The sequence below is a fragment of the Ambystoma mexicanum genome, chromosome 6q (genome assembly GCF_040938575.1).
Source record: "Ambystoma mexicanum isolate Mex_15411 chromosome 6q, UKY_AmexF1_1, whole genome shotgun sequence".
Taxonomy (NCBI): domain Eukaryota; kingdom Metazoa; phylum Chordata; class Amphibia; order Caudata; family Ambystomatidae; genus Ambystoma; species Ambystoma mexicanum.
Window position 1 is genome coordinate 43402654 of NC_090937.1, and position 27821 is coordinate 43430474.

The following is a 27821-nucleotide window of genomic DNA, read 5'->3' on the forward strand; positions in this document are numbered from 1 at the left end:
CCCAGCTTCTACTAGAAAGCTACAAGATGAAAACTATACTGGATTGTGGGCTCTAGGATGGAAATTACCTTGCTGAGCTCTAGTTTTGAAAGTCTATTCGGTTGTGGGTTGTTTTGGTTGCAAGATCACAGGGTAGTGTTGAGACATAGCCCATACCTCATTTGTTTGGTAGAAGAAAAAGTATCTTGCTTCAATTGTTTTCAAGAAAATGATTTTCTATTACCAGATGCACGACCTTGCATCCCAGGGCCCAACAGGAGCCACTGTACCGACAGAACCTAATCAATCTCCACCAGGACCCCATAGGGGGCACCGGACTGCAATCCCTAGCCTTGAGAAAGACCTACAGGTCGAAACCCGTTGTCGGCTGACCACATGGGGACATAAGAGTCCCGTTTGTACCTTAAATAAGGGTGTACTCTGAAACTTCAAAACCAATAAACCCCTTTGCACAATCAAGCACCAAAAGTGCAACACTATGTGGAAAATCATTTTCTTGAAAACAATTGGAGCAAGATATCCAGCTACCTTTTTCTTCTGGAAACTATACTAGTTAAAAGGAACATGATCCTCACTGAATACCGAGGTAAAACCTGCAAATAAAACATTGCCTGCCTTAAAGCCGTTTGAACTGGGTCACGGACAATCCTAAAACGAAGGGAGCGACATAAAACTGAAGAGAATAAATGGAACCATGAAGAAAACGTACAAGTGAATCTTTGCCATGGGGAGTGGGTGGGGGAAGGGGGGAAAACTGAATTTTAAATGTATAATTTATGCCTGAGGTTCTAAGTTGTGTAAAGTGTATGAACGGAATGTATGATATCAATATACTGACGTGCTCCAAATGTAGATGTAAACCAAAGTTCTCTTTGTTTGAAAAAAACTCAAAACCAGAATTAAAAAGAAAAAAAAGGAAAGTCCTCCACAAAATCGGTGTCTTGTGCCGCCTCCCGAGTGGCAATCAAAGTGTTCAGCTGCTTTACGAATAGCATTGAATGCCATCTGGTCATCAATAGGAGAGGCCGGTCTTTGAGGTGGTGAGGAGGGAGGATCTATACACAGTGTCTGGATCTGGAGTAGTGGAAGGTGACAGCCATGGTGCCTCGCCTACTGGTTGTTCATCACCCCAGTCTGGACCCTGATATGTTGCCTTGTCAAAGGGATTCTCTCCCGGATCATAGGGGTCCTGATGGACCTCCCCAGGGTCTGACATGTCCAACACCACCTCATGAACTGACTGAAGTCCTTGCAGCTTGCACGAAGTAGGGTATGAGTCTTCCTCACTTGGTTTTTATGGGGTGATAAAACCTTTCAGAAAAATCTACGAACTTGGAAAGCATGTTCATACATCCCTCAAACCCATCACTGGTCCATTGAGATGAACCAGAGGGGTCTGGAGGGGGAAGGACTCTCGAGGACTTGGGGCTCTAGGTGGTCGAGATTGGTCATCCAGTGGACTTGGGTCTTTAACTGGTCGAGATTTGTATACCAGTGTCTTAGATAGGGGCTGGGACCCATCCAAATATTCTTCTCGACCTTAGACGTGTCTTTCGACGTGTCCTTTGGCCTATTTGCCGCTAAAATGATGTTGCGAGACTGGCAGATCTCTGGCATATCTGGGAGTGAATCGACGTGCCTAACTGCTTTTTCGCGGTTTTCGGCACTGCCAAAACCTTTGGCGCTGATGCGCTCCTATGAGGCGTCTCGGCACTCTTAGGATGTTTGGCGCAGACGCCCTTTTGACTTGGATGCCCGGACACATGCCGGATGGATGAATGAGGGGATGGCGGCCGATCATGGAGATCGGTGGGTTCCATCGAAGGTTTCAGCATTCCCATTGGCATCTGTGGCCTTCCCGACGAGTCGGTCGAGGCGGCTCAGGGGGTTGTGTGTTTTTCTTTGCGCGTGTGTGCACGTACGAGTGTGTGTACGAGTGTGTGTGTGTACACGAGTGTGCGAGTGTACGAGTGTACGAGTGTGTGTCCATTTCACCAGGGTGTCGTTTCCCCATAGCAGAATGGGTGGCCTGCCTGCCCGCGGCGGACATCTCAGAACTTGCCTGTTCCGCAGAGAGGTCAATGGCCTCCGCATCACAGACATGGCTGTCGCTTACATCCTCATCACTCAAGGCGCCTGTACAGACGGGGGAGCTACTCTCGGCCGGCTGCATGGTGTAGGCTGCCCACCGCTTTGTCCGCCATTCTTTTATAATCTTCCGAAGTAAAAGTTTGCAGGACATGCAGGACTGCTCGTTGTGATCGAGGTAGACACGTATTACACCTCCGGTGTGTCTGTTTCCATTGATATTTGCCGTTGCAAGAAGGGCAACATTTTAAAAGGGGTCATGTACATAGCTCAGGATAAAAGCAACAGCGAAACCAGAAGGGAAAAGATGGGAGAAGGAAATTCATTCTACAAAAGAAACAGAACCCCCGGCCCCACTCTCCCTGCTGTGAAGACCTGGCCAGAGGGCTGAGGCCACGCGGTCGACAGCGTTGACCGAGGCACCAGCCGCCAAAATCTGCAGTCTTCGGCATTGGTTCAGGAGTAGTCTAAGAAGTGATGAATATTAAACAACCGACGGTCGTGGGCAATGAAATAGAAACGTAGCAATTTGAGCTCTACATAAAGCGACCAGCTAGCTGGGAGGAAAAAAACAATCCGAGGGACCTCGACGGTTGAGGGATTTTGGGTACACTACACGTCATGGATACTGTTACAAGCACGCCCATGTCAACGTCCCTTTTCGATCCTCAAAAGACAAGATACAATACTCTGCGATTATGTGATTACCACTAGATATCCAACTATATGCACAGCATGTGATCCTAAGCAGATTCACAAGCATCAGAGACACATTAACCAATAAAAGAAAACAATTGTATATCAATTAGTTACCAGTGTTCAACAGGTGAGTAGCCAGATGCAAGCAACATAGGTAAAAAGTCAGAACAAGCACAATTACGGCTTCCCTCAATCTTATGAAGCTCAAAGTTAAGATGGCATGGGGCCTTGTGCCTGAAAGTCACAGGTTCCAATATATAGCCTCTTCAGGTAAGGTATTCAGAAATGACCCAGTAGTTTGTGGAGGTGCTTTGGAAAGTTTTTAAAAGTGAAGTATAGACCCAAATTCAGGCAATTACCCACTCTATCCTATTCATGAGGTAAAACCTAGGAAAGGATCCTTAATCCACGTTCGGCGACCAGAGGGTAGGTCAGAGGGAGTTCGGGTCAAGGACTTTATGTCCAATGTTTTGACTGCTGACCTGCTTTACTTCCCCTTGCTTTGTGCTAATTCTTATGGGGAAACTGATCAGACTAGCCATAGTGGATTTCTTGCCTTTTTAAAATGTGATTGTGTATCTGATTGTGTATTGCTGGGTAACTGGGATAGTGGCAATCGGTTCCCATGCTGCATTCGGTCTGGCCGTCTGCGTGTGCCACTTACTCAGCAACACACAATCAGCTACAAGCAAGATTTGCATATGAACATATCCTACACTTAGGCTTTAACCGCACAATATAGAACCATAATTGAACCAAACTTCTGATACTTTGAAGTTTTGATTTAAAAGTTAAACTTTCCTACTTTAATCAGGACTTTTATTGAACCACTAATTTATAAAGAGGGAACTTTAAGAACATTTTTTGCATATTAATTTCAGAATTCACCTTTAGGGCAGCACTGATTTGTTAGTACGTCTTGGCAAAGCCCTGCTTGTCGAAACACAGGTTGTTTTTGTAAAGCAATATAAATCAAGTGTGCATTTATACCAAGTGGTTAAAAAAAGTGGTTCTATTTAAATTGATCATTTGATGCGCAACAGTACACACACAGTCATTTCGAGATTAACATTTATGTGGTAACAGCAGTTTTCCACTTTCATGCGTACGCATGCAGCTCAATGGGTAACAATTATTTCAGGCAGATTGAATTGTAGGTGCAAAATTATTTTGGTGCACGGCTGCTCCTTTAAAAAAAAGGTAGGCCTGTAAAATTTACATAACCTAGATTAAACTATGGAAACATACAATCGTACTAGTCTTGTTCTGCATGAATTGGAACATTTGAAAACGTGTTCAGGGAAAAGCTTTCCTACTTCTGCTAACAAAAGTGACAGTACAAAAACTGAGGTATCATCAGGAATATGGGGAAAATGCTTTAACTGTTACTAGGGGTGGCAATGATGCTGGGGGAAGAGCCTAGCAGCATTAATGGTCCTGGTTTTCTTGAAACCACAGAGTGCGAAAGTGAATCTGAAAGAGGGCTTCTCAGTCCTCCATTGGCACGGCTGATGCTGCATCTATATAGGATTTGGAAAAGTCATCTCAAGGTGATGGAAATCAGATATAGGATGGCAAAAAAAGGAGTCATATAAGATTGAAAAGGGAAAAAGGCAGCTTTCCAGCTGGAGTTGGCCAAGTTGAATGGGGCTGCAGGTTAGTCCAGCGGGTCTGGGAATAGCTCTGGTTCCTTCTCTCATCTAGGATTTCCTATGGATTTGTTGAATGTTTACGATGAGAAAAAGTACTACGGCTTGATTAGCTGCATTTGAGTATGCGGATTAGGTACAATGAGTGACAAGTACTTGGCTTCTCAGCAGACTATCACAGAATGGCTGCAGTGGTATTATGTAATTATCCAAGTCTAGAAAAGTTTTTTTTTTTAAATAAAGCAGGCTGTGCACTTAAGGTTTGGGAAGACCTGCCCAATACTTAGATGTCTCAAGACTACAAGAGCTAACGAGAATGACACTTGGGTCACCTATGCAAATGATTCTCTTAAGAAAATGAGTGGAGGTGGGTTAAAGGAAATAAGGTAACCACTTTTGAAGATATGATGAATCTAGTCTTGCTGGGACATATTTTTGCTTCATGTTGCCCCTGAGCGCAAACAGCATTTAGCAGATTCTATTAAGTTTGATCCAAAGAAGCTAGCCATTGCTGCTAAGCTGCGGGTGACACACAATCTCCCACAACGACAAGGATGCTTCTAGTAAGCATGAGGAGGGGATAAAGAAAATAAAAGTGCAAGTGCTGAAAAACCAGGTGCCCATAGGACCCACAAAACGTTTTGTAAAAAGAATAACTCACATGGGGATTATGTCAAGGGCAGTGGGACTCCCTGGCCTAAATAAGAACCTGGCCAAAGTAAGTCTACCTAAATACACATTCCCAGGATTTTATGTAACCTGTGGAGCAAGCGACTATGTAAAGAGGGACCACCCAATGTAAGGTTAAGACATTGAGGGTCCATTTTGTGAATCTGACATTACCTTATGACAGAGATACTCACAGTGGCATCCTTCACTTTGGACTCCTTGGCCAAAGGTGTTGGAGCAGATGTTACTCCAGTGCCCCTCGTATCCTGGATGGGAACAGCAACTTGCTGATACACATGCATCCTTCCCCAACAATACCAAGTGTTATTTTAAGGATAGTTTATGTACTGCTCGGTGGTATAGATCTCACTGTTATTGGGACACTGGGGCCAGTCTCAGTGTGGTGGATTCCACTTTAGTAAGCCCAGAGGCTCTGGCCAGAGCTCAACCAAGTTAGCAGATGCACCCCTGCCCCCAGATTCCCAGTAATGCCCTGTATCCTAGCAGTCAGTGGTGGAGTGGTTAGAATACTAGTCAGTGTCCAGAGGCAAAGCCCAAGTAGAGTTCTGCTGTGGAATGTTCTCTAACACATACTTGTGGGCGACACAAAGACCACGTACAAGTTCTCAAATAAAGAAGACTACCATAGCCAAGTCTAAGGAAAAGCCTAAGCCCAAGGGGAACTCCAAGGCAGTCAAATGTTCATAAAAATGGAAGGGTTCCTCCCGTCAAGTACCTACAACTGAGGCCAAGGTAGCTGACCAAGCACCTGAACCACAGAAAATGGTGTTACCCGAGGTATTCAATCCCCATGATCGAGAACTGCAGAGTTTACTTGCAGAAGGGGAGCCCTCCAGGGAGGAATTCAGTCAGGGACAGAGAATGTCCATCTCTAGAAGGCCTAAGGAGACAGGCCGGTTCTCAGTTGCAGGGTGAGCCCCCTGGGAGACATAGGATCTGCTGGGAAGGTGGGTTACCATGTAGTGAACCTATCACAGGAGACTACCATAGGATGTTGGTGGCCCTTCAGTACATGAGATCCTCCCTCCTGCAATTGGCATACAAAGTCCCCTTTGCAAGTAATCTTGCGACCAAGAAGACTACAGAGAGGTTATCCATGCCTTTATACAGACCGAAGATCGGGGTCCAAGTAAAAGGCCACTGCAGGAGGAGTTCTACATGTGAGCTGTCTGGCAAAAGTGAAGCAATGATCCAGGCTCCACTGGTCCCACTTCCTACAGTGGGTGTACCATTTGAGAAGGTAGGGATTGACATGGTTGGTCCACTTGATCCTCCTACCTACTCTTGCAGCACATTTATCCTGGTAGTTGAACAGATATCCTGAAGCCACCCAACTTAAAGCAGTAACTGCCAAGTCAGTTGTAAGAGCATTATTAGGCAGGTTCACTGGTGTTGGCTACCCTAAAGATGTTGTTTCTGACAGAGGCACCAACGTTATTTATTTATTTTTATAACACTTAATACCAGAGATTGGTTTCCAAGCACATGATTGGGATTCAAACATGTGTTGAGCTCTGGTGTCTTGCTTCCAAGACAAAAGCGCTTTCCCTTATTTCTAACTATATCGAGGCCATGTGGAAGGATTGTAGGGTGGCCCATTGATTTTCATCCGCCTACCAACCACAGACCAATTGGCTTGTTGAAAGATTAAAGGAGTATCCTCAGAATCATTATTGGAGCTATTGGGGAGCCCCAGAGAAGAGGGACCCTCTACTACCATGGTGGTTTCCTACAGAGATGTGCCACACAAAGGGGTTGGCTTCAGCCTTGTTGGCTCTTTTGGTAACCCAGTAAGGGGCCCTTTTGCCATAGTGAAGAAAGGGTGGGAAACAACCATATACTTCAACTACCGTAAATGTGGTGCACTTTGTTCTGGGACAGAGGAAGAGGATGGCCCATTTGATGGCAGAGGCCAATGACAAGTTTTCTAGTCATACCAGTGCTTGACCAGCCTTCAACGTTCCTTGTACATTTTATACCAGGCCAAGAAATGTAAATCATGGACCCTATAAGGCGTAGTTTTTTGCAGGATAATAACAGGTCCTTAACAAATGGTCAGGGACTCTTACAACAATCCGATTCCATTGTAGGAAGGTAAGCCCAAAACCCATACGTGACAACACCGCCCAGACACATTTCCAGTATATGAATCTAAAGCAACGACCACTAGTGCTAGCGGTTCCGGAATACAATCAGCTGTATCCAGGGTCACGATGAGTCTGTAAATGTTCATGCGAGTTGCCCTGTTCAGCAAACTAGTGTGAGTGAAGAATGGTCTGAACAACTTTCAGATATCCCAAATGCATAAACGTGTGAAATTAAAGTGGGAAAAGCAGAAAGGTGACATAGAAAAAAATAAAAAAAATAACGATACAAACATCCCAATTATAGGCAATTACATAACATTAATATAGACTTTAGTAGCACTTTACTCTGAAACAATCAAGGTTTCAATGTCACTACACTAACTCCTATTGCCAAGAAAGAGCTTTGCCCAAACATTTTACAGCAGACACTAGCCAGAATTTCAGCACACAAGCTACATGAGTTTGGGGCACCCATGTGCAAGTGTGTTTTACTACTATTTGATTCTATACAAGCAAGACCAAAATCTATTCTCCTACCTAAAGGGTGGTCAGCATAGTCCGGCCTCTGAATATAGCTAGGCACCAGCCTCATTGGCATCTAAATGAAGAAAAATGGCAACAGTTACATCATGATAGGAACTCTTCAACTATACACAAACACCATATTTGTCTAGAGAGCAGTTCTTACATTGAATAAAGTGTGTGCATGCCATGAAAGGCAAGCCCATTGTTACAAAACAATAAACAGGTAGGGTTTGGCCATAGAAAAAGGATGGCAATCAATGTTTTGTCTCACAGGACAAAGGCTAAAAAAAAGTCCACACTTCAAGTCAAACTTAATTTTCCCAGGGACCATTGGCGTCAAAAGGAGGTTGATATTGTTAACGCAAATTCAGGCCTGCCTTGCAAGGGCAGAGCCATAACCGTGATAACATGAGTAGATGGCTTTCCGAGTGACTGATGGAATATAAAGGAAAAATTGTCATTTCTCCAAGATTCAGTTGTGGCCAAGCAATTCCCAGTGGTCAACTTCAAATCCTGGTTCTTCCAAGAGGAAAAACCCTACCAAAAACTCACAGGATAGCCTTGCAGCAAACAGCAGTGTTCCATGGTTTTCTGGTGGCTCCGTCCATCACACTGCTGCTCTGGCATTTAGTTTTAACTGCGAGGGAGGTGCTCCCTCCACTGCGCACTCGCACAGCCCAGCGTTTGCTTGTGGCTTGTCTGCCAGATGCTCTTCCCCTCTGGCTTGTTTCATGCTGGTCTTAAGTTCCTCACTGGAGGGAAGGAAAGTACTGCATCGTCCAGCTGTTTCTTCAGCAGGTGCTAACAAGTACAGGTCAGTAACCAAGCCATCCACTTTAAAGGGTTTGTGTCCATTAGTAACAGGTTCACTTCCCATGTAACCCATAAACATGGAGGTCATAGAAATAAAACCAGACATGGGTTTCATTGTGTCCATTGGGAGTGGGTCACCCCCAGTGGCATCCTGCTTGCCCAGACCCCTAGAGTGTATTGCTATTCAGGCTCACCCCTTTAGTCCCAAAGGGGGCTCTCTTTGTTAAGAAGGGACAGAATTCCCTGGATTCATCACACAAGACACTTCAATGTAGCTTATATTATGGGAGCACCAACCCAGAAGAACACCTCACCCAACACCAGGGACAAAATTAGACACCAACCACTGATGGACTAGGTGATAAATCAACCAGAGCGTGTTAGCACTTCTGAACTTCCTAGGGGCGCAACAGTGAAGGGTGGGTGACAGCGGTTGACGGGCCTCTTGGCCTATGAACCTTTGCCTTCTTCCCTGCTGCACCTGTGAGCACTTCCAGCTTGCCAACTACTGTGCCGGCTCTCCACACTGCAGTACTGACCTACAATGCATACTCGCTGGTGCTGTTCTTCCCACTCACCTTTCCCTATGCTTTCTCCAATTATGCTACATCTGCCTCCGTTCCCATCCCCATCATAGAACTTGCATCTCGAAACTCAACTCTCTTGCACCACCTACTTCCAACCAAGACTCCCAGCTAACCATACCTCCCCTAACATATCCACCTTGTCTCTCTTACTCTGAGATGTAACTTTTCTACTCTTCCTTACCATATCAACTGAACATTGCACACTGGAATGCCCAGTCTGTATTCATAAAACTTCCTTTATCACAGACTACTTTCATGCCTACTCTCCTCCCCTAGTCGACCTAGCTATGACCAATACCTGGAGCTCTTCTTCTGATACAGACACCCTGGCAGCACTACGTGACTCCAAACTATCATTCACTCACTCACCTTGCCTGACTGGCAGAGATAGGAGGCATCACACACTTACACTCTTCCCGCCTCAATGCCTCACAAATCTCCAATGCCACATCTTCTCCGACCTCTTGAATTCACCATCTCTGCTACTGCTTCACCTCACTCTGTTCACATCTCCATCTATCACCATTCTTGTCCCACTGGACCATCTCTTGATTAACTCGGGCAAATCTTTGATTCTCTTTCCACTAAACCTCATTGTTTAGGGGACTTTAACCTTCACTCTTCAACCACCTGTCAGAAATCAAACTTCAGTCTTTCCATAGTTAACATGCTTTCCACTATCCATAAGCTACCTACCCATACGGGGCCAACGCTTTGAATCTCTTTTTTATCTCCACCTCTCTCTCAGCCACTAGTACTACTGTCACAGCATCCCTATCTGATCATTCCCTTGTTTCCACCACCATTTTATTTCCACCCTCTGACTTTCCCTCACCACTTGCCCCACTTATTACTAAAAGGAAATGTAAAACTGCCATTCCACCTACTCTCTAAGCTACAGTTCTCACTCGCCTCCTTCACACCCAATGCCTCTTTCACAAACACTGCCTTCTCCAGCTTCCAATCCCTACTAGGCGATTCCTCTCACTTCCCACTGCTAACTTTCACGCCCAATCCTCAACCATGGGTCACCCCATTCATACGCTCTCCCCGCACAGACCTGTGTCGGCTGCTGCACAAATGGAGGCATACCCACTGGCATGAGAACCTGAAACTCTACCTCTCTGCCCTGAACACTCAAGTCCTCGCTGGATAGAGCAAAAACAGATTTCTACTGCACCCTCATTGACTCACTCCAACCATCCTCGCCGGCTCCAGGGCACCCTAACGTCACTCCTCCTAAACCTTTGACTATCAACTCCACTCATTACAGTTAATGACCTAGCTGAATATTCTGCTGCAAAAACCTCCTAAATTAGAGACTACCTGCTGACATTCCTCATACTCCCTCCTCTGACATTCTACACTCCGCCTACTCAACCATCGTCTGCCTCCATCTACCACTTCAGTCACACCAATACTGAAGAAGTCCCATATCTACTCATGAATGCGAACTCCTCTTGTGCCCCATTAGACCCTCTTGCTCCTCAGCTAGTCAAGCATATTGCTCCTTTAGTGCCTCTCACCTCACTGAATTCTTCAACCTGTCCTTAGACTCTGCTTGCTTTTCCTCCATTTTCAAAACAGCCACGGCCATCAGTCTCCTAAAAAAGCAAATGCTGACCCTAATCTACCGGCTAAGGTTCACCCTGTGTCTTTCCTTCCACACTAGTCTAAAGTGCTGGAAAGGGGTGTGTTGTACTCTCTTACCAACTTCTTAGATATCCACAACATTTGAGACCTCCTAAAAGCAGATTTCTGCTCCTGTCTCTCTGTGGAAACTCCCCTCATCATCTCCTCTGCTAAGCACACCAACCTAACCTCCTTGACCTTTCCGCTGCCTTTGACAGTTATCACTCTGATCTCCTTAATACTGTTATTGTGATTTGCCATCAAGCGCTTGCCTGAATTGAATGCTACCTGGCACCTCGCCAATCCGCTGTCTCCTGGAACAACAACACCCCTCAACTCAGTCTGCCAACTGTTGGTGTCCCACAAGGTTCTGTCTTGGGTCCTGCCACTTTTTACACTAGACAGCTATGCTATTGGGGTGTTAGGGAGAATTCTCCCTTTAGGCTGAATTTCCTAACCTAGTGAGTCCCCCAGCAGCTTTGCTGGATTTCTGGAGTTTGTTTTTTTTCTCCTGCCAAGAGTGAGACTCTTTCTCCCACTCTTGGACATGATTCATGGTGTTCCTTTGACTGTTAATGTGTTTTATGGGCTATGTTGTCCTTTACTCCATGGGGTCTCATGTGTTTTTACTATGTGTGTTACACTGCACCCTCCGTGCAGTGACACAGGGATGTCATAGTGACACCCCACCATAGACTCCATACCCTGGGACTGACGACCGTCTCCCAGGGCATGTAAAGTCACCATTGGCTTTACTAGTCCCAAATTATTAACAGAAACCGGTACAAACGATCATATTGTGGACGTACTGGTCGAGGCAATTCGATTGCCCCGGGGTCTGTTAGTCGAGGGTGCACATCTCCGTCCCCCCTGATAGAGTTTTGGCTGGTGGCAGTGGATACTACTTTATATATTCGACCGCGAATATATCCCTATGGGATTTTCCCATTGTTCGAGGCTACCAACTTTAATGATTTAATTCTCATAGCCTCGAACATACCGCCGGTTTATTCAATTAATATTAATTCGCCAGTTGGTATTTTTTGCCAGGACTCGATTCTAAAATGGCGTTTATGTTCTCTTCTGTGACTCCAACCCAAGTCAAGACCTTTGTTCCACTTTTTGGCAGGCTTCTCCACAGAAGCCTCCAAAAGTGGTGCCACTCTGTCTGGGTACCATAGGGAGTGTGGGAGGGGGGTTTAGGTACCCTGGACTGAGTTACCCTGGTAACTCAAGTCGTACTCTTGTGTGATTGGCCCAAGGGGTGAGCTGGCCGGCTCACCACTTAGCATGTTTGATTGACAGCTGGGCTGAGTGAATGGGGGTGTGCTGCATAAAAGCAGGGCTTTGGGGACTGGAACTTCAGAAGTCGCCAAAGGACCTGAGAATCCGACGAGGGAGAAGCTGAGCCGACCTACCACGACGACACCACCGGTGGAGCCCTGCGGATCCGACTCGCCACTTCCCAACGACAGAGAAGATCTCCCGGCTGGAGAGGAGGCTTCTCCTGACTGGTGGGCACAACCAGTTTACCTTCTTTTCCTCGCATCCCAGGACGTCTTGTGGTCAAATTGCCCGTGCCAAGCACCCCGGCAACCGGATAGCCACTTACCACTGGACCGCAAATAAAAGGACTGCTCCTTTTACCTGAGAACTCCGGGGCTGGTTTCTTCCCTGGCAGTGCAACGGACTCCTGTCTTCCTCCCCGACGAGATCCTCTCTTCCCCCGGACGAAGCACCGACTTGCATCCACTGCCAGAACAACTGCCCCCACTGGAGTATTCTCACCACTTTAAGGTACCGTGTCCGCCAGGCCTCCCTTTCTAAAGATTGCTACAAGGTAATAACAATCCCTTAACCTTCTGGACTGGGCTGGCCGCCTTGACCATCTAACTGGTCCCTTTCATTGGTCCAACTCTTTTTGAACCTTTTCAAGACTTTTGTGCACTACAATCGTGTGACCTTGGACCCATTTCGTTCTGATCCTCTTAAAGTGGATCCAGCCTTCTGAACTCTAACTTCGCGGTTTTACTTTGCCTTCCTCTCTTTTTGTGTTCTTGTGAAAGTGTTGGGATTGGTTTCAAATTATACTCTGCTTTTCTCTCCCTTTTTAAAACGAATTATTAGAGTGCTATCTGCGTTAAGCGCTCACCGCTGTCTGAAAATAAGTGGGGCTTTAGACTTGTCTAATATTCTTTTAAGGGAGTGTATATCTTTTAGTGACCGTGTTTCTTAACTGCTTAACCTTAGTGCCTGTGTGTTTTACTAGATGTGGTTTTAAATAAATAATTATATCTCTTTTACACCAAGCTCTGGTCAGTGTTACTTTTTCTACTCTGTTCTTCTGACCTATTGTGAATACTCTGTATACTGCCTAACTCTTCTTGAGGGAAGTCTGACTGCTCAGCCACAGCTACTAAGTGAAATTGGTGTGGTACAGACTGCTACCAAGTGGGTTTACTGCCAAACACCTGTAGTCTTAAATCTTTTGCAGTGGTCCCAGAGGGAACTGCACAGGTTTCTGCCTAACATGGGGCAATAATCTTCTCCTTTGGATTCTCATACCAACTTCACGGACGAGACACAAATCATCTCCTCTTTTACTAAACACTCCGTAGCTATCAAAACTTCAAACTTTCCCTCTGCCATTACATATTGGCTGGCTTTGCACTCCCGGATGTTAAACCATACCAAAACGTACGTGCCCTTCATCCCAGCCAAGTTCTCTCATCTCTTCCCCTGCCTATCCAGTTCCCATCCAACACTCTCCTATAATCTTCTTCAGCTACAAACCCCAGTCATCTATGACCCTTCTCACACCTGCTCTATTTTCATCTCCATAACTGCAAAAGCAGCTCACTTCAACCTCCTAAATATTAGTAAAAGAATTCACTACCTCCCTTTTTTAACACCACCAAGCAACTCTTAACCACTCTTTTATTCTCTAAACTGGACTACTATGCTAACATCCTCCTGGGTCTCCCCAACTATGCTCGGTCCTCGCTACAAGATCATTAATTTTGCTACCAGGGCTCTTTGAGCTCCCTCACTTCACACCTGCTTCCTTGTACCGTCACAAGGCTGGATGGTGAACAATGCGAAACCGGACCAGATTTAAATGTCTTCTGCTGGTTCACAAATCTATCAGCGGAAAGGCACCACTGTATCTATCCAACTCTATTAGCGTTCTCAAATCTCCGCTCTGCAACCCAGACTACCCTTTGTGGCACCTCGCCCTCCCTGTGTCCCCTTCTCACTGCTGCTCTTTTTGCATGGAATTCTCTTCCACCGGACATTCAAGAAACAGGATTTGTTCAAAACTAAATGTCTACCCCCTTGCCTCAGTTACATTTCTAACCTACCTCTCATGTCATCTAGCTATCATTTTTCCCCCCACGCCTCAACCCTGCTTCTGCCCACACTTTCTACTGTTCCACTCTAACGCTTCATCCATCCTGGTCACATCCCTAAAAGCTGGCCGTACCGCCTACCTGTACTTCAGAATATCCAATGTTGGTTGTCCTTAACCTATGTATGTCCACCCATGTATTGTCCCCAGTCACAATTCCATTTACTCCCCCCCCCCACACAACCTAGTCAGAATGTCACTGAAACACACCACATTATAATAAGTCCACTGATTCCAGTCAATTGATTTCTTATCTATTGTATATTCTTTTGTTTGTGATCAAAAGAGCATTGTTCCACCCTGTATGTATGAATATATAAATAAAAGTCTACAACCCTCCCACTGCCCCTCCAAACTAGGGCAAAACAGAACAGGGATGGGGCTATGAAGAAATGGGATCAGCTAGTGTACAAGAGCAGACTATGCAGGGTGGGAGGGAGGTTAGGAGGAAGGTCAAGGGGTAGAGGGCTGGTCACACACTGCAAAGAGTTGCTCTAACACTTATTTGTCTTAATTGTTACACGATGCTGAAAAGCAAATGCATAAAACATAATCTTACAAGTTCTTGCCCCTGCGGGGGTCGGCTAAATAATCTACAAAGCAATGTTCGAAAGTGTGGGCAAAAACAAGTTCCAAACAAATGCTTAAATGCTTAACCGCCAGGCTAATCCTTAAGATATAACAAATGTTCCAATTATATGTTTCAGTTCTTGGCCAATAGGAGAAGTCACAGAAGCCGTGTTTACAATGTCTATTACCATTCTAAAAGACAGAAAAAGAAGCCTCTTTAGGGAACGCTCTTCCAGGGTTTACTTGCAGTCTGAAGCATCCTTTGGTCTTTCAACTTTTGAGTTCTCCTTCTAGACCTTAGCCAGGTGTGTGCCATCTCAGACATCTCCGACTTCACTCCAGCCTTTGTCCTTCACCTTGATTGCATGAGCATGCATCACTGCAGTGTTACGTTTGTCACCAACGTCTGGTAGCATTCAGGCAAAGCTTTCCCAGACCTCAGGGTATTACTCTGCATTCACAGGTTCAGTATCTCCACAACCTTGATTCTCAGTTTCAATTGATCAGGCCTTGATCCGGCCCCTCCGCAACCTAATTTCAGTTTTCACATGGGTAGGTCTCTCTCCGCGACCTGGTTTCTCAGCATTCACTTGGTTAGGGTCTCGCTATTACCTGGTTCACAGCATTCTCTTTACACAACCTCAGCATTCAACATTCAGGTCCTTCATAGACCTTTGGCAGGCTTCAGGCACTTCCATCGGGGTCCACATCACCAATAGTTCCTTCACACAAGTGTCAGGACTTACTTGAATGCTCGTTATGGAAGCCTAGGACACCAGTGCTTCTGGCTGCTCTGAGGGATCCACTCAGTCAGCGTGAGTTGCTGCGCATTGCCAAACAAGATGGCAGCCAGGATGGTCGTGACAGCCATTTCAAGATGGTGTTCCTTCTGTTTCCAGTAGGTCGTATGCGGACGCCAGTATTCCTCATCTCAAGCCAGGTTATGTGTCCCTTATGGCGCTCCCACCTCGTATTTTCTTGCTTCCCTGTTTTCTTGACCAAGATTCTGCTTTTATTTCTGCCTCTGCTGTGGATGATCCTTCTATACTTGGCCTCCTCTCTGTTGAGGGGGGGGGTCTTTGTTACTGGCTACAAAAGTGTCTACTGTGGATGTTACCCTCTGCTGCGGTCTACAGCCCCCTTCTTGCTGTGCTCCATGCTGCCGTTGACTGGCACAACTTTATTGTGGTAACCTTATTCGACTGGATCCTTCTACCATCCTTCATAGCCCTCAGACCTTATTCTCCTCATTAGGACCCTCGTCTTACCAGTTACTGCATATTGGATTTCTTGAGTGTTTTTCCCCTATCTCGGTTTTCCTTCTGACATTGGTCCCGGGCTACCAACATGGTCGGTATTGTAACGCGGGAAGGTGGCTTCGACCACATGTGGCCACATTTCAGCAAAAAGACAACAAAAGCCCCTGGGGTAAGGGCCTGCACTTCACACTGAGAAGCAACCTTGCCCCAAGAGGCAAATTCCCTGCTGCGCCAGGAAGTGGTAGGTAACACATCGTCCTGCTCACGATCTTCTGCCCCTACTTGTTTCAGAAAGGCACTTTAATAGGAATGGAATTCTCCTCCTTAATTGTGTTGGCCTTGTCTTGGATCATTAAGGTTTTGGCCTGGGGATAGGGAGTGGGGGTTCTTGAGCTGTGCTCGCTGCCCCCGCACCGTAATGAGGCTCTCTGAATTGGTTAATTTGATGAAGCGTACCAATCTTCTCTGAGGCTTTCTCTGCAATATGAAAGGTCTACACCATCTGCGCGTCCGCTAGAGACTGACAACAGGTCTCTTGCGGTTTCTGTCCAAGCGCTCAACTCATGGTCACTCCATATCCTCACTTAATACAGCGGGTACGTTGGGCAATCATTTCTTGACAAGTCTAACTTGAACTGGGTGGGTTTGTAACTGTTTTTTACAATAGAAACAACAAGTACCGGGTCTATTTTTTCAGGACTGAAGGTACCATTAGTGTGGGATACACACCTACACATATACACTAGATCAGTAAAATGTTATATGATGTAATGATCTCCTTTATATATCAATATATGGGTTTGTAACTGAACATGCAGTGCTTCCTAACGGTTTCCTGGTCTGCCACATGCTTGGTTTAAGCTTTGGTGAATGAGGTCTAGCGTGCATCACATGGCACGAACACTTACTTTCAGATCATACCCCAGTGATAGCAACATGGGTGTACACGCATAGCAAGGCCCCCATACCAACTTGGAGATTGAGAGCAGAGACACTACTGGATGGGGAGGTCCAAGGGCTCCTGCAAGATCCAATGGACTATTACTTTCAACTCGACACAGGTAGTGTAGACAGGTCAGCAATGGTGTGGGATGCCTTCAAAGTGTTAGTCAGATGGGTAGCTATTGGGAAGACAGCAGGACTTAAGGGAGGGTCCTGACAGAACTTGGGAAGATTGAACGGGAAATGGAGAGGATGGAATCGCAAACAGGGTCACTAGGGGAGGAACCATCCGAACTGGTATCCCTCAGGATACAGTGCAAGGCAATCTGGGAGAGCTGGGGGAATCTGAATTATGCGAAGTATACGCAAAGATTACACGCTGAAGGGGATAAACTGGGGAGGCTCTTGGCCCGACTTACCAAACAGGCCCTGATGGACTACCCAGAGAGTTGTACAAGGCATATAAAACCACTCTAGCTGTCAAATTACTGGAGGTATGTAAGGAAGCGTTTGAGGTGGGCCAGCTGCCAGACAGCATGCAAGAAACCCTTATAATGCCCTCCTGAAACCGGGTAACCCCCCCCCCCTCCCCACTGACTCCGGCTCGTACAGGCCCATCTCATTGATAAACCAGGACTGCAAAATACCAACGGCAGCCCTAGCCAATAAATAAGAGTTATACACATGCTGGTCCATCCGGATCAAACGGGCTATGTCCCGGGGGGTAACGGGGGGGGGGGGGTTAACACCACGTGGAACCTGTGGAGACACCATGTGGTGGACCAAACCAATGATAAATAGGGCGAATGCGCAATAGCATCTTTAGACGCGGTTAAGGCCTTTGACTCTGAATTGGAATTGGCTACTCAGGGTACTGGCCCACTTTGGTATGGTTGAGGGCTTTCTTAGATGGATTAATGTACTGTACAAAGACCCTAAGGCCAGAGGTAAGACAGTGAGGCGTATCTCGGAAGCGTGGAGGTACAGAGGCACGAAACAGGGCTGCCTGCTATTGTGAGATAGATAAGATAGATAGGCTTTGGGGCCCCTGGCGGTCTTCCACTGAGCAGCATATGCATAGACAATGTCATGCACCTTGTGTCACTATACTCAGACGAAATGCTTTTGTTCGTCCCAAACCCTCGCGAAAACCTCCCTGACCTGCTAGAAGCAATAGGCGCCTATGCCAAACTAATCGGGCCTCGCCATCAACAAAGCAAAATCCATCATAAACCTCAGACACCTTCCTATAGAGCAATTACCAGGCCTGGGTCTTATGTGGGCACCACGCACATTCTGATATTTGGGTATAGACATACATCATGACACACACACACACACACACACACACACACACACACACACACACACACGGATAACACTGTCATTGGGGATGATGGGGAGAGCAGCCCTATTGAAAATTACGGTCCTTCCCCGTCTGCTAAATTATTTTTCCAACATACCTTTAAGAAACTGAACACGATAGTATGCAAATTCCTGTGGGGGGAGGGCAGAACAGACTGGCTCCCCACACTCTACAAAGGGACTACCAGTCGGGGGTTTCAAGGTGCCGGAATATGAGAGATACTATTTAGCAGGGCAACTGCAATTTGTGGTCCGATGGTTAGGGGATGAAGATTCCGTAGACACTACTATTCCAGCCGAAACTGCAGAACTGCTACTTGCGAGAACTCATTTGGATGGGAAAATCCTGGGCCAAAGGCCTACCTGCCCTGCTCATACTAGGGCTTGCACTATGGAAAAGGTTGTGGAAGATTCAAGGAACCCCAGACCGAATCGTTGGGCACTGGCAGAGACAGTTTGGACCAGCGCAGTACAGAGGGTCCAGAGAAAGTAGCAACTTTTGGCTTGGAACACGCTCCTGCAAGATATGCTGGGATCCAAAGAAAGAAGTGATCTGGAGGACCCTAATGGGTCGGAAAGCATGGTTACAAACCGGAAAGATCAAGAGAAAAGCCCAGACACTAACGTTTAACCAGCCGCAGGTGCTATCCGAACATTGGTTCATGGGACTGGGCGAATGGACATGCATCCAAAACGAACACCCGAGAAGATACTACAGAGAGACGTGCAAGCGCCACGATTATCGCAATTGTGAGAGACTCCCTGCAAGCAGTGCCGTTTATATGTTTGTTACAGTGTTTGTGTTGTTGTACATGTTCAATGTTAGAAAATACAATAATGAATGTAAAAAAAATAATTAAGTATTGCCAAAGAAAGGCAAGTGTGATAAAGAGACATTATCAGCAGTTGTTTGATGTGAAAGTGAGGCGATAGAGTGGCAAAAGAGAAACCTTCCCTGTAAGAGGTAGTAAGGAAGAGAGTAACATAACCTGCATTGCCTGGGGGAAATAAATAAATAATTAAAAATCTGTGGAATTAACAGCATAAATGTGTATTGGAACTTCACTGAAGGAATTGTAATTATTAGAAGTTGAAAATCAAAGATGTTTCTGAAGGTTGTAAAACAAATCAAACCACAAAGTACTGCAGTAGTGTTAGGTGGTGTCCTGGCAGGGGAGTATACCGGGATAAGGAATATTATTGGTAGTCCTGGTAGGTTAGTGGACCAGGAAGAAGACATTCAAGTACTGCATTGTGGTTGAAGGATGTGAAGGAAAGAGTGGCAATGCCACTATTGTGTTTGATGAATTATAGTAAAAAAAACATCCTAACAGAGACATTGTTGTGAATCAAGAATTGTTGAGTTGCTCATGTTCCATTAAGGAGAAGTGTTTTTGCAGTGCTGATTATCAGTTTGATGATTGAAACTTCATTTTGTGGAAATTTGTCAAATGCTGAGTAGACTACTTTTGGAGCAAGAACAACTTTATGAATTGAACTTGGCTATACAAAGTAAGGACTTTCTTGTTTGGAACGTTGATTGACGATCCTATTTTTAACCTGATTAAGGGGAATTGAGCCAGGCTACAAGGATACAAACCTATCAGGTTTATGTTGACCATAACTTATTTCTGTTAAACTTGAATTGCCATATTGTACCTTTATGAGTTTTATGTATATACAAGTGTGATGGACACATTCCTTTTGTTAGAGCGTTCTCCTTAAGCTTTGTTTTGATAGAGAGAAATGGTCTTTAGGCTAAGGATAGCAAGGAGTTCATAGAATGGCTACTTATGAAAAACCTTTACCAAGTTGTCCGCCTCGCATTTTGGACCCCTCGCACTGAAGAAGGGAGTCATTCTCACAGGTACAATTTCCCATACGTTTGAAACTGTGGCTCATTGTCCAGAAGAAGGGAGACAGTATTCTGGACCAAGAAGATTCACAACCCTTTTCTTTTTAGTTACAAGTGTGAGGGATAGAAGTAGGAATTTTGACAATGGTGGACTCTATTTACTTGGACATTCTGACCGACTCCTTAGTTCCTGATTAGAGGCAGGAAACCCCTATTAGAGTTAGGGAGAGCTGGGTGTCTTTGTGTTTGTTTAAGTCTTTGTCAATCACCAGGGCACCGTTGTATCAGACACTTACACCCTTACAGAGGCCAAAATGTTATGGTAAACAGGGAGACACTGAGAAATTATAGGTTACTCACCATAGTGACTAACATACTCTTAGACCCCTTTCCTCCATACTGCATGGGCGTCCCTTCCAGGGGACGGGAGACGGAACCTTTTTCACCACAAAAAACCTTCCCCATTAAATTTAGAGGCACGCAGGGGTGCGGCCCTGGGAACATGCGCTGCCCTGACTCCCCCATCCGGCCCAACACCTCAGTCCCCATAGACTGGACGACAATTGATTAACATTGCCTAATGACACCAGTTTTATTAGGGGGGAGATTGGTGGGACGTATGGAGGAAAGGGGACTAAGAGTATGCTAGTCACTACGGTGAGTAACTCAATTACTTTTACGTCCTGTCCCCTTTCCTCCATACTGCATGGGCGATTACAACGGAGTGTAGCCCCAGGGTGGAGAGGAGACACTCCTTAAGCATACAAGTTTCTATGAACCGCCTTTCAGAAAGCCGCGTCGGATCCAGAACCACCATCCTGATAGTAGTGCTTGCAGAAAGCCGAAGGGGTGGCCCATGTGGCCAACCTGCTTATGACTTGCCAGGAGACATGCCATTGGAAAGTGATGGCCGTTCGCTTGGCTCTGAAAGCGTGGCCGTGCATGTTGGCCGGAAGTGGCTTATGCTGTCCCTCGTAAGCTTCTTTGATGACCAAGACCATCCAATGGGCTATGGAGGCCTTAGATGCCAGATACCCCGGTCTTGACCCGCCGAAGGTGACAAAGTGCATCCGTCTTGTAGAAGCCCTTGGTCCTGTCAAAGTAGAATTTCAGGGAACGCCCGACATCAAGGCACTGCAGAACTCTGTGCCTCATCTTTGGGCTCAGCAAAAAACGTAGGTAGCACTATTTCTACGTTCAGATGGAATGCGGAAGGAACCTTGGGCGAAAATGCTGGGTGTGTCCACAGGACTACTTTATGCCTGTGGAACGTAGTATATGGCTCTGGGGCGGCCAGCGCCTGGATTTCGCCGATTCTGCAAGGCAAGGTGAGGCCTACTAGCAAGGCCATCTTAATGGTGACCAGCCTGATGCCTGCAGACGCCATTGGTTCAAATGGTTTGTGTGCCAGGGCACCCAGAACTATGTTGAGGTCCCACACGGGGTCACACCTTGATAGGCAGGTAAAGCCTGGCGAGTCCCGTCAAATGTTTCCCGATAATCGTGCTGGAAGAGGAAAAGAACCCCCTCCGAGTTTCTGTAAGTCCCAATGGCTGCCAAGTAAGTTTGGCAAGTGTCCACTTGCACGCCAGAGTGGGCGAGGTGCGCCAAGGAGAGCACTTCGTCCAAGGGACATGCATGGCGGTTGATACCCTTCGAGTCTGCCCAGTGGCAGAACCTGGTCCACTTGCCCCAGGCGCCCTGTATGAGCTCTAGATTAGCCTGAGGGAGGCGGAGGAGACCTAGCGTTACATGTTCAGGAACCACACTGTGAGGGCTAGTTTCTGTGGTGTGGGGTGGATGACCCTGCCCCCCTGCTGCGCCAAAAGATGGGCTGGGCCCATCAGAAGGTGAATGGGCGGCCTCTGAGAGGCTGAGCAGCTCCGAGAACCATGGCCTGACCTGCCACTAGAGTGCTATTAAAATGATGCTGAGGTGGCGAGATTCCTTGATCTTGCTTATCACCCTGTGTATTAGTGGAGTGCGCGGGAAGGCGTATGCTCTCATTCCGTCCCACTGAATCTGGAATACCAGGAAGCGAACAGTGGGAATTTCCTGTTGTCCCATGAGGCAAAGAGGTCCAACTGGGGGTGTCCCCATTTGTAGAAGATTTCCTGCAGTACTAGGTCATTCAACTGCCACTCTGTCGTCTGCCCCCAATCTGCTGAGCCGGTATGCCTCTAGGTTGGATTCCCCCGGTAGGTGGACAGCCGTGAGGTAGATTTTGTTCTCCAGAGCCCAATCCCACATGCAGACTACGAGCCTGCACAATGGGTGAAGAGGGGGGTCTGATACCTCCCTGCTTGTTGACATAGAACATGCTTGTCAAGTTGTCTGTCTCAATGAGGACAACCTTGCCCTCGATAACCGGAAGGAAGGCTCTGAGCACCAGCCAGATCGCCTTCAGTTCCAGCCAATTGATGTGGTATTCCTGCCGGGTCCAGGTGCCATGGACGCAGTGGTTGTCCAGGGTGGCACCCCCCCCCAACCTGCGATAGTGGAGTCTGAGGTGATGGTGACCTGCAGGTTAGGTTGCCAGGTGGTTATAATCCCTGGACAACCATGTGAAGTCCGGGTGAAGTGATGGAGGAACGCTGATCATCTCTGACTGAGAGCCCCGCTCCTGGTTCCAAGAGGCTCTAAAGTGCAGCTGTATCCTCATCCTGAGTCTCGTGTGGGGGGTGGCCAACAGGACTGCTGCCATGAGACCCAGTAGGTGGTGGTACCAGCAGGCCGAGGTCACTTCTCTGATGAGGAAGTGCACAGTGGCCCGCTTGAGGGCCGTGATCTTGTCCTCAGAGGGAACATCTCGTAGCACCTGCTCCAAATGAGACCCAAGAAGGTCAGTCTCTGCGTGGGCTGCAGCTGCGACTTCTTGAGGTTGAGTGAAAAACCCAGCTTCTGCAGCATGTTCATAAGAGCGTGGGAAGTATGGTGCACTGCTTCCAGGGATGTCGCCCTGACGAGCCAGTCGTCGAGGTACGGGTAGATGTGGTGGCTCTGCGACCTGAGGAAGGCTGATAAAGTGTTCCTCAGCCTGGTAAAAAACCCTGCTGGACGAGTTGAGGCCGAAAGGAAGCACCTTGTATTGGAAATGGTAGCCCATGATAACAATGAGGCTGCCAGATCGGGACATGTAGGTACGCGTTCTTCAGATCCAGGGAGCACAACCAGTCTCCCTTGCACAATGTCTCCGCTATCAAAGCAGGCGTAACCATCTTGAATTTTTGTAGATGTAGGGAGAGGTTGAGGGTGGAAAGGTCCAGCACAACTCTCAGGCACGCCTGGTTCTTCTTCGGAATGGCGAAAATCCTGGAGTAAAAGCCAGAGGGTCGCTTGGAGGCTGGGACTTTCTCCACTGCCCGGCTCTGGACAAGTGACCGGATCTCCACAAAAAGAGTTGCTGTCCCAAACTGTGGGAGTGGAGGGGGAGGAGGGAGGAGAGGCTGGGCTAGGGAGGCGTTACACTGTGGAGACTACAGAGAGGATCCCGGGGTCCACAAAATTCTGCAGCCTGAAATGTGCATGGAGCGCAAGCCTGCACCCCTACTTTAGAGACGTGGACCCGGTGGGGAGCGGTGGGGTGGGCGGGTTTGAGGGGCGTGTCATGCCTTCTTTCCCTATGATGTTGCGGAGGAGGGGGACTGGGAAAATCCCTTACTCTGCCACCCCCTCCCCGCCCATTTTTGCTGTTTGCACCAATGTTGCATCAGCGAACGGTCAGGCTGCCTGGACCTCCGCTCTTGGCCAAGGCAACTACGTCCTCCTGCAACGGGATTCCAGTCTTCGTAGGGGGTCTTACGGAGAGGACTTCTGCCAAGACCCATTCCTCGGGCTGCTCAACCCCAGGATGAGGAAGGCCCAAATATTCTGCCAGACCTACAAGCACGTCGTGGAATGCCTTTGAGGACGACGGCGTGTCAGGGTTGTCGTCCTCCTCATTTGTATCCACCAGAGTGTCTGGCTTGTCCGGCGCGGCTGGAGGAGTGCTGGGCGTTGTGGGGTGTGGTGTGGTGAGGTGAGGTGAGGTGACTGAGCCCGGAAGCTGTTGCGAAGTTGCCTGAACTGTGGGAGGCAGGGGAGTCGGAATCGAATGAGCCGGCAATGGCAGCGCTGGGGCCTGTGGTGCCGGAGCCATGGGAGGAATGACTATAGGCGCAGGTGGAGCGACCGGAGTAACCAAGTCCCTGACTGCATCCCTTAGTATGGCCCCCATCTGTGGGGTTTGCATCAGCGCCAGGAACCTTTCGAAGAACCTATCTTCGGAGGCTTAAGATGTGGCAGGAGATATTGACTGAGTGGCTGGGGCCAGAGCACACTGTCTAGTTTGCAGGGGGAACCTGCAATGCACTGCTGATGGATACACTGTAGGCCACATACCCGGTTGACACCAGTCTGACCTTGAAACCCGTTCTTCCATCTGCTCAGTTTCTAGGAGTGGCATCGGACGAGCGGCCATCTTGTCTGAAGCGGCGCCCATCTTGTCGAACTGCTTGCCACGTGCTGAAGTTGTGGTGCACGGCTCCTTGGGCCTAGCCTCCTCCAAGACTCTTGGTGTTGGAGCATGAGGCCTACCCTGCACCACAGGCTGAGGCCTGGTAGGTGTACTGCCCTCGGCAGTGTCGCTGGTAGTCCTGTGTGCAGGTGCCCCCTCAGACATAATGTCAGTACAAGACCGTTGTGCCTCATGTGAACACCGGTAAAAAAGAACATTGCAGTCCCTCAGCACCGGTCCCAGAAGTATCTGACGGCCATGAGGCCGGTAGCTGGACTTGCCTCGGTACGTGTGCCGGTGCGAGAACCCGAGAGGTTCCTCCCGCTCTGGTGTTTTCTTGGAAAGGAGCCACCCTTACGAGTGCGATGGAAAATATCAGCCTTCCTTTGGGCCTCGATCTCTGTCTGACGAAGTCCTTCAAGTCCTCTGGAGGCGATCTTTGGAAGCGCTCCCTCCACTTAGCTAGCCTGTTCTTCAGTGCGCGTGGAGTCAGTCCATCGCACGCGGTACAACCTTCCCAGCCGTGGTCAGGGCCACGCAAGAGCATGGGGTCGGACGTAGGGAATAGCCCCTTGCAGGCTGGACACCTGCGGAAGCCCGCTGAAATCAACATGCACCAGGGAGAAGCATGACGCCGGAGAACCAAGTACCTGAATGACAAAAAAAAAAAAGAAGAATACAGGGACGAGTGCAGGGAATTACATGGCCGAAGCCAAACCCAGGAGCGCTGGTGAAATCGGCCCATTCCTGTCGACACGGAAAAGGGGACTGAGGTGTGGCGCCGGTGTGCGGAGACAGGGTAGCGCACGCTCCCAGGGTTGCGCCTCAACTTAAGGGGGGACACCCATGCAGTATGGAGGAAAGGGGACGGGACGCAAGAGTAAATAGAGACCTCTATGAAATTCTGGGCCAAACCGCTGCTGTCACTAAATGGGAGGGCTGCGTTGTTGAAAATGGTGGCGCTCCCGAGGCTGCTGCATTATTTTACAAACTTCCCATATAATATACATAGTACCTTTTTCAAGAGTTTGAATTTTGGGGGCGTGCCAACTAAAGTTTGCCATGTATTGGTTATCTGATGAACAGACTGACGATACAGAGTTACTACAACTGGCATGAACAAGGTTTCACGAGATCCTAGGCCTCCTCTACTGCTGAAACTTGGCATTGTGATGTGGCAAAGATTTTGCCGCTTTCTGAGCAAAGACGCACCTTATTCACCCCAGATCCCACTGGTTACACGTAGGAGCGAGTATACTCAGCTTAGGCGCAATGTTCAGAAATACTGGGAGCCTAGATTGGTAGTGACACTGGGCGATATATTGATTGAAGTAAGACCAAAGACCTTTAGCGAAATAGCAGCAGAATCAGGAGTTAACGAAGGGCAACATATAACCCACACCTCACTTCTACATGGGCTGAAACTGAAATGGCCAGCAACGGTGGGCGTTTTGGTAGAAGACAAAACAATGAGCACTTATGAAGAAAGTGAAAGCAAGGGGGTGGAAAAAGAGTTAATACCACGAAGTGAGTTGTTTGCGATACCAGTTATGGCAAAGCATAAAGACTGTCAATGAGAGTCTAGCTGCATGAGATACAGGTGTGGCAAAGCCAAAAGACTGCCGAGGAGAATCTGAAATAAGTGTTGGCCAACGACACAGGTTCAGAGGGCAAACCTGTATTGGAAAAAATACCTGAAGAATACATAAGTATAACAAAGTGCCAAGTGTTATCGGTTACGTGACCTCTAATGGGTGGACCGCGTGGTCCGACAACTGCGCCTAGACCGAGTGATGCCTGCTTTAAAAAGAGACCAGAAAAGCAAATGTAATAAAGCTGGTACTTTGCCACAGTTACTTGTGAATGAGAAATACAGAAAGAGCAACCTTTGAACTATTGAAAAGCCTGGATGGTTAAGGAGTTGATTTGGAACTGTTCTGAAAGCAAGTCGATTTGAACTGTAGTTCTGAAGCTGGAAAAGCCGATTTCTTGGGGAAGGGAACCCCGGGGCGTTTTTGGAACTGTTCTGAATTTGGGGAAGGGGAAGCTGAAAATAGGGCAGGAGCTCGAAGAAACTTGGAACTTAATTTTGAACTTTCTTTTTCTGACATCCCTACACATTATATATATTTAGGGCAAGTATAGGTTTTGGACACAGACAGACTTGAGTTGAACTTACTGACAGACTATCCTTGGTTTTCTTTAGGTAAGAAAATACGACCTTAGCATAGGGCAAGTTAGGCCTTACTTCATCCTGAAAGTTGAATCGGTTGGCTGCGTCTTACTTCAAGATGCCTTCACAGCACAAAAAGTAATTTGAATAAACACCCTTGTTTAGCTGAACATGAGGGATGACCTTCATTGCCCCCTAGTCTAGAAGCAGGTGCAGACACCTGGGTGGATGTTAGAAGGAATTGTATGCAGTACCCGTGAACGACGGTCTTGAGTCTCCACTGATCTGAAGTGATCCCATCCCATGCGTGGGTTAAAGATGTCAGACGTCCCCCAACAGGGGAGACATGGGAGGGGACCCTGTACTGCAGAGTCACTTGCTGGTCGAGTAGGGGTGCCTCTGGCTGCAGAGTTTCACCCTTTACCCTTCCCATGTCGAAATCCCTGCTGTTGTGGGAACAGGAATCCGCTGGAGGTACCTTCACCGAAAAACCAAGGGGCTCCTGACCCCATACTGCCCCTCAGAGCAACAGGAGAAGGACTGCCCGTTAAAGGACCAGCCGTTATTGAATGCACCTCGCTGGACAAATGGTTTGGCCGACATCTGGTTAAGGGATTTGAGAGTTTCATGCACTTTAGCAGTTTCCAGAGCCTTATAGACCGAATTTACCAAAAAGAGCAGAAACTTCACCAGCTTATTGAGGGAAGTCCAAGTCTCTGGCTTGAACCCCAAATTTTTCAGCCAGGCATGGCCCTTTAGAAGTGTCCCCTGTGCAAGGATGCGTCCCTCCGTTTCAGTCAAATCCAAGGTGTTTTTCAGGATATGCTCAACCTTCAGTAACCACAGTTAGGATTTGGATGCAGGCTGGCTCCAGGACGTTCTGGAGGCCTTCCTGTACCATTCCCCATTGCACATCAGTAAAGATCGCAAGGAGCGTCGGGTTCTTGGTCATCCGGGTGCAAAACTCAGTAGAGGTGGTGACA

General features: G+C 47.5%; 1 protein-coding gene across 1 annotated transcript in view; it reads right to left on the reverse strand.

Annotated features, from left to right (window-relative positions):
• Positions 1-27821, reverse strand: part of METAP1 (methionyl aminopeptidase 1) — a 673612-nt gene that overhangs the window by 447339 nt on the left and 198452 nt on the right. The window contains exon 4 of the mRNA XM_069630447.1: positions 7751-7811. Coding sequence (XP_069486548.1) covers positions 7751-7811 — 61 coding nt within the window. The remainder of the gene's footprint in view (positions 1-7750; positions 7812-27821) is intronic.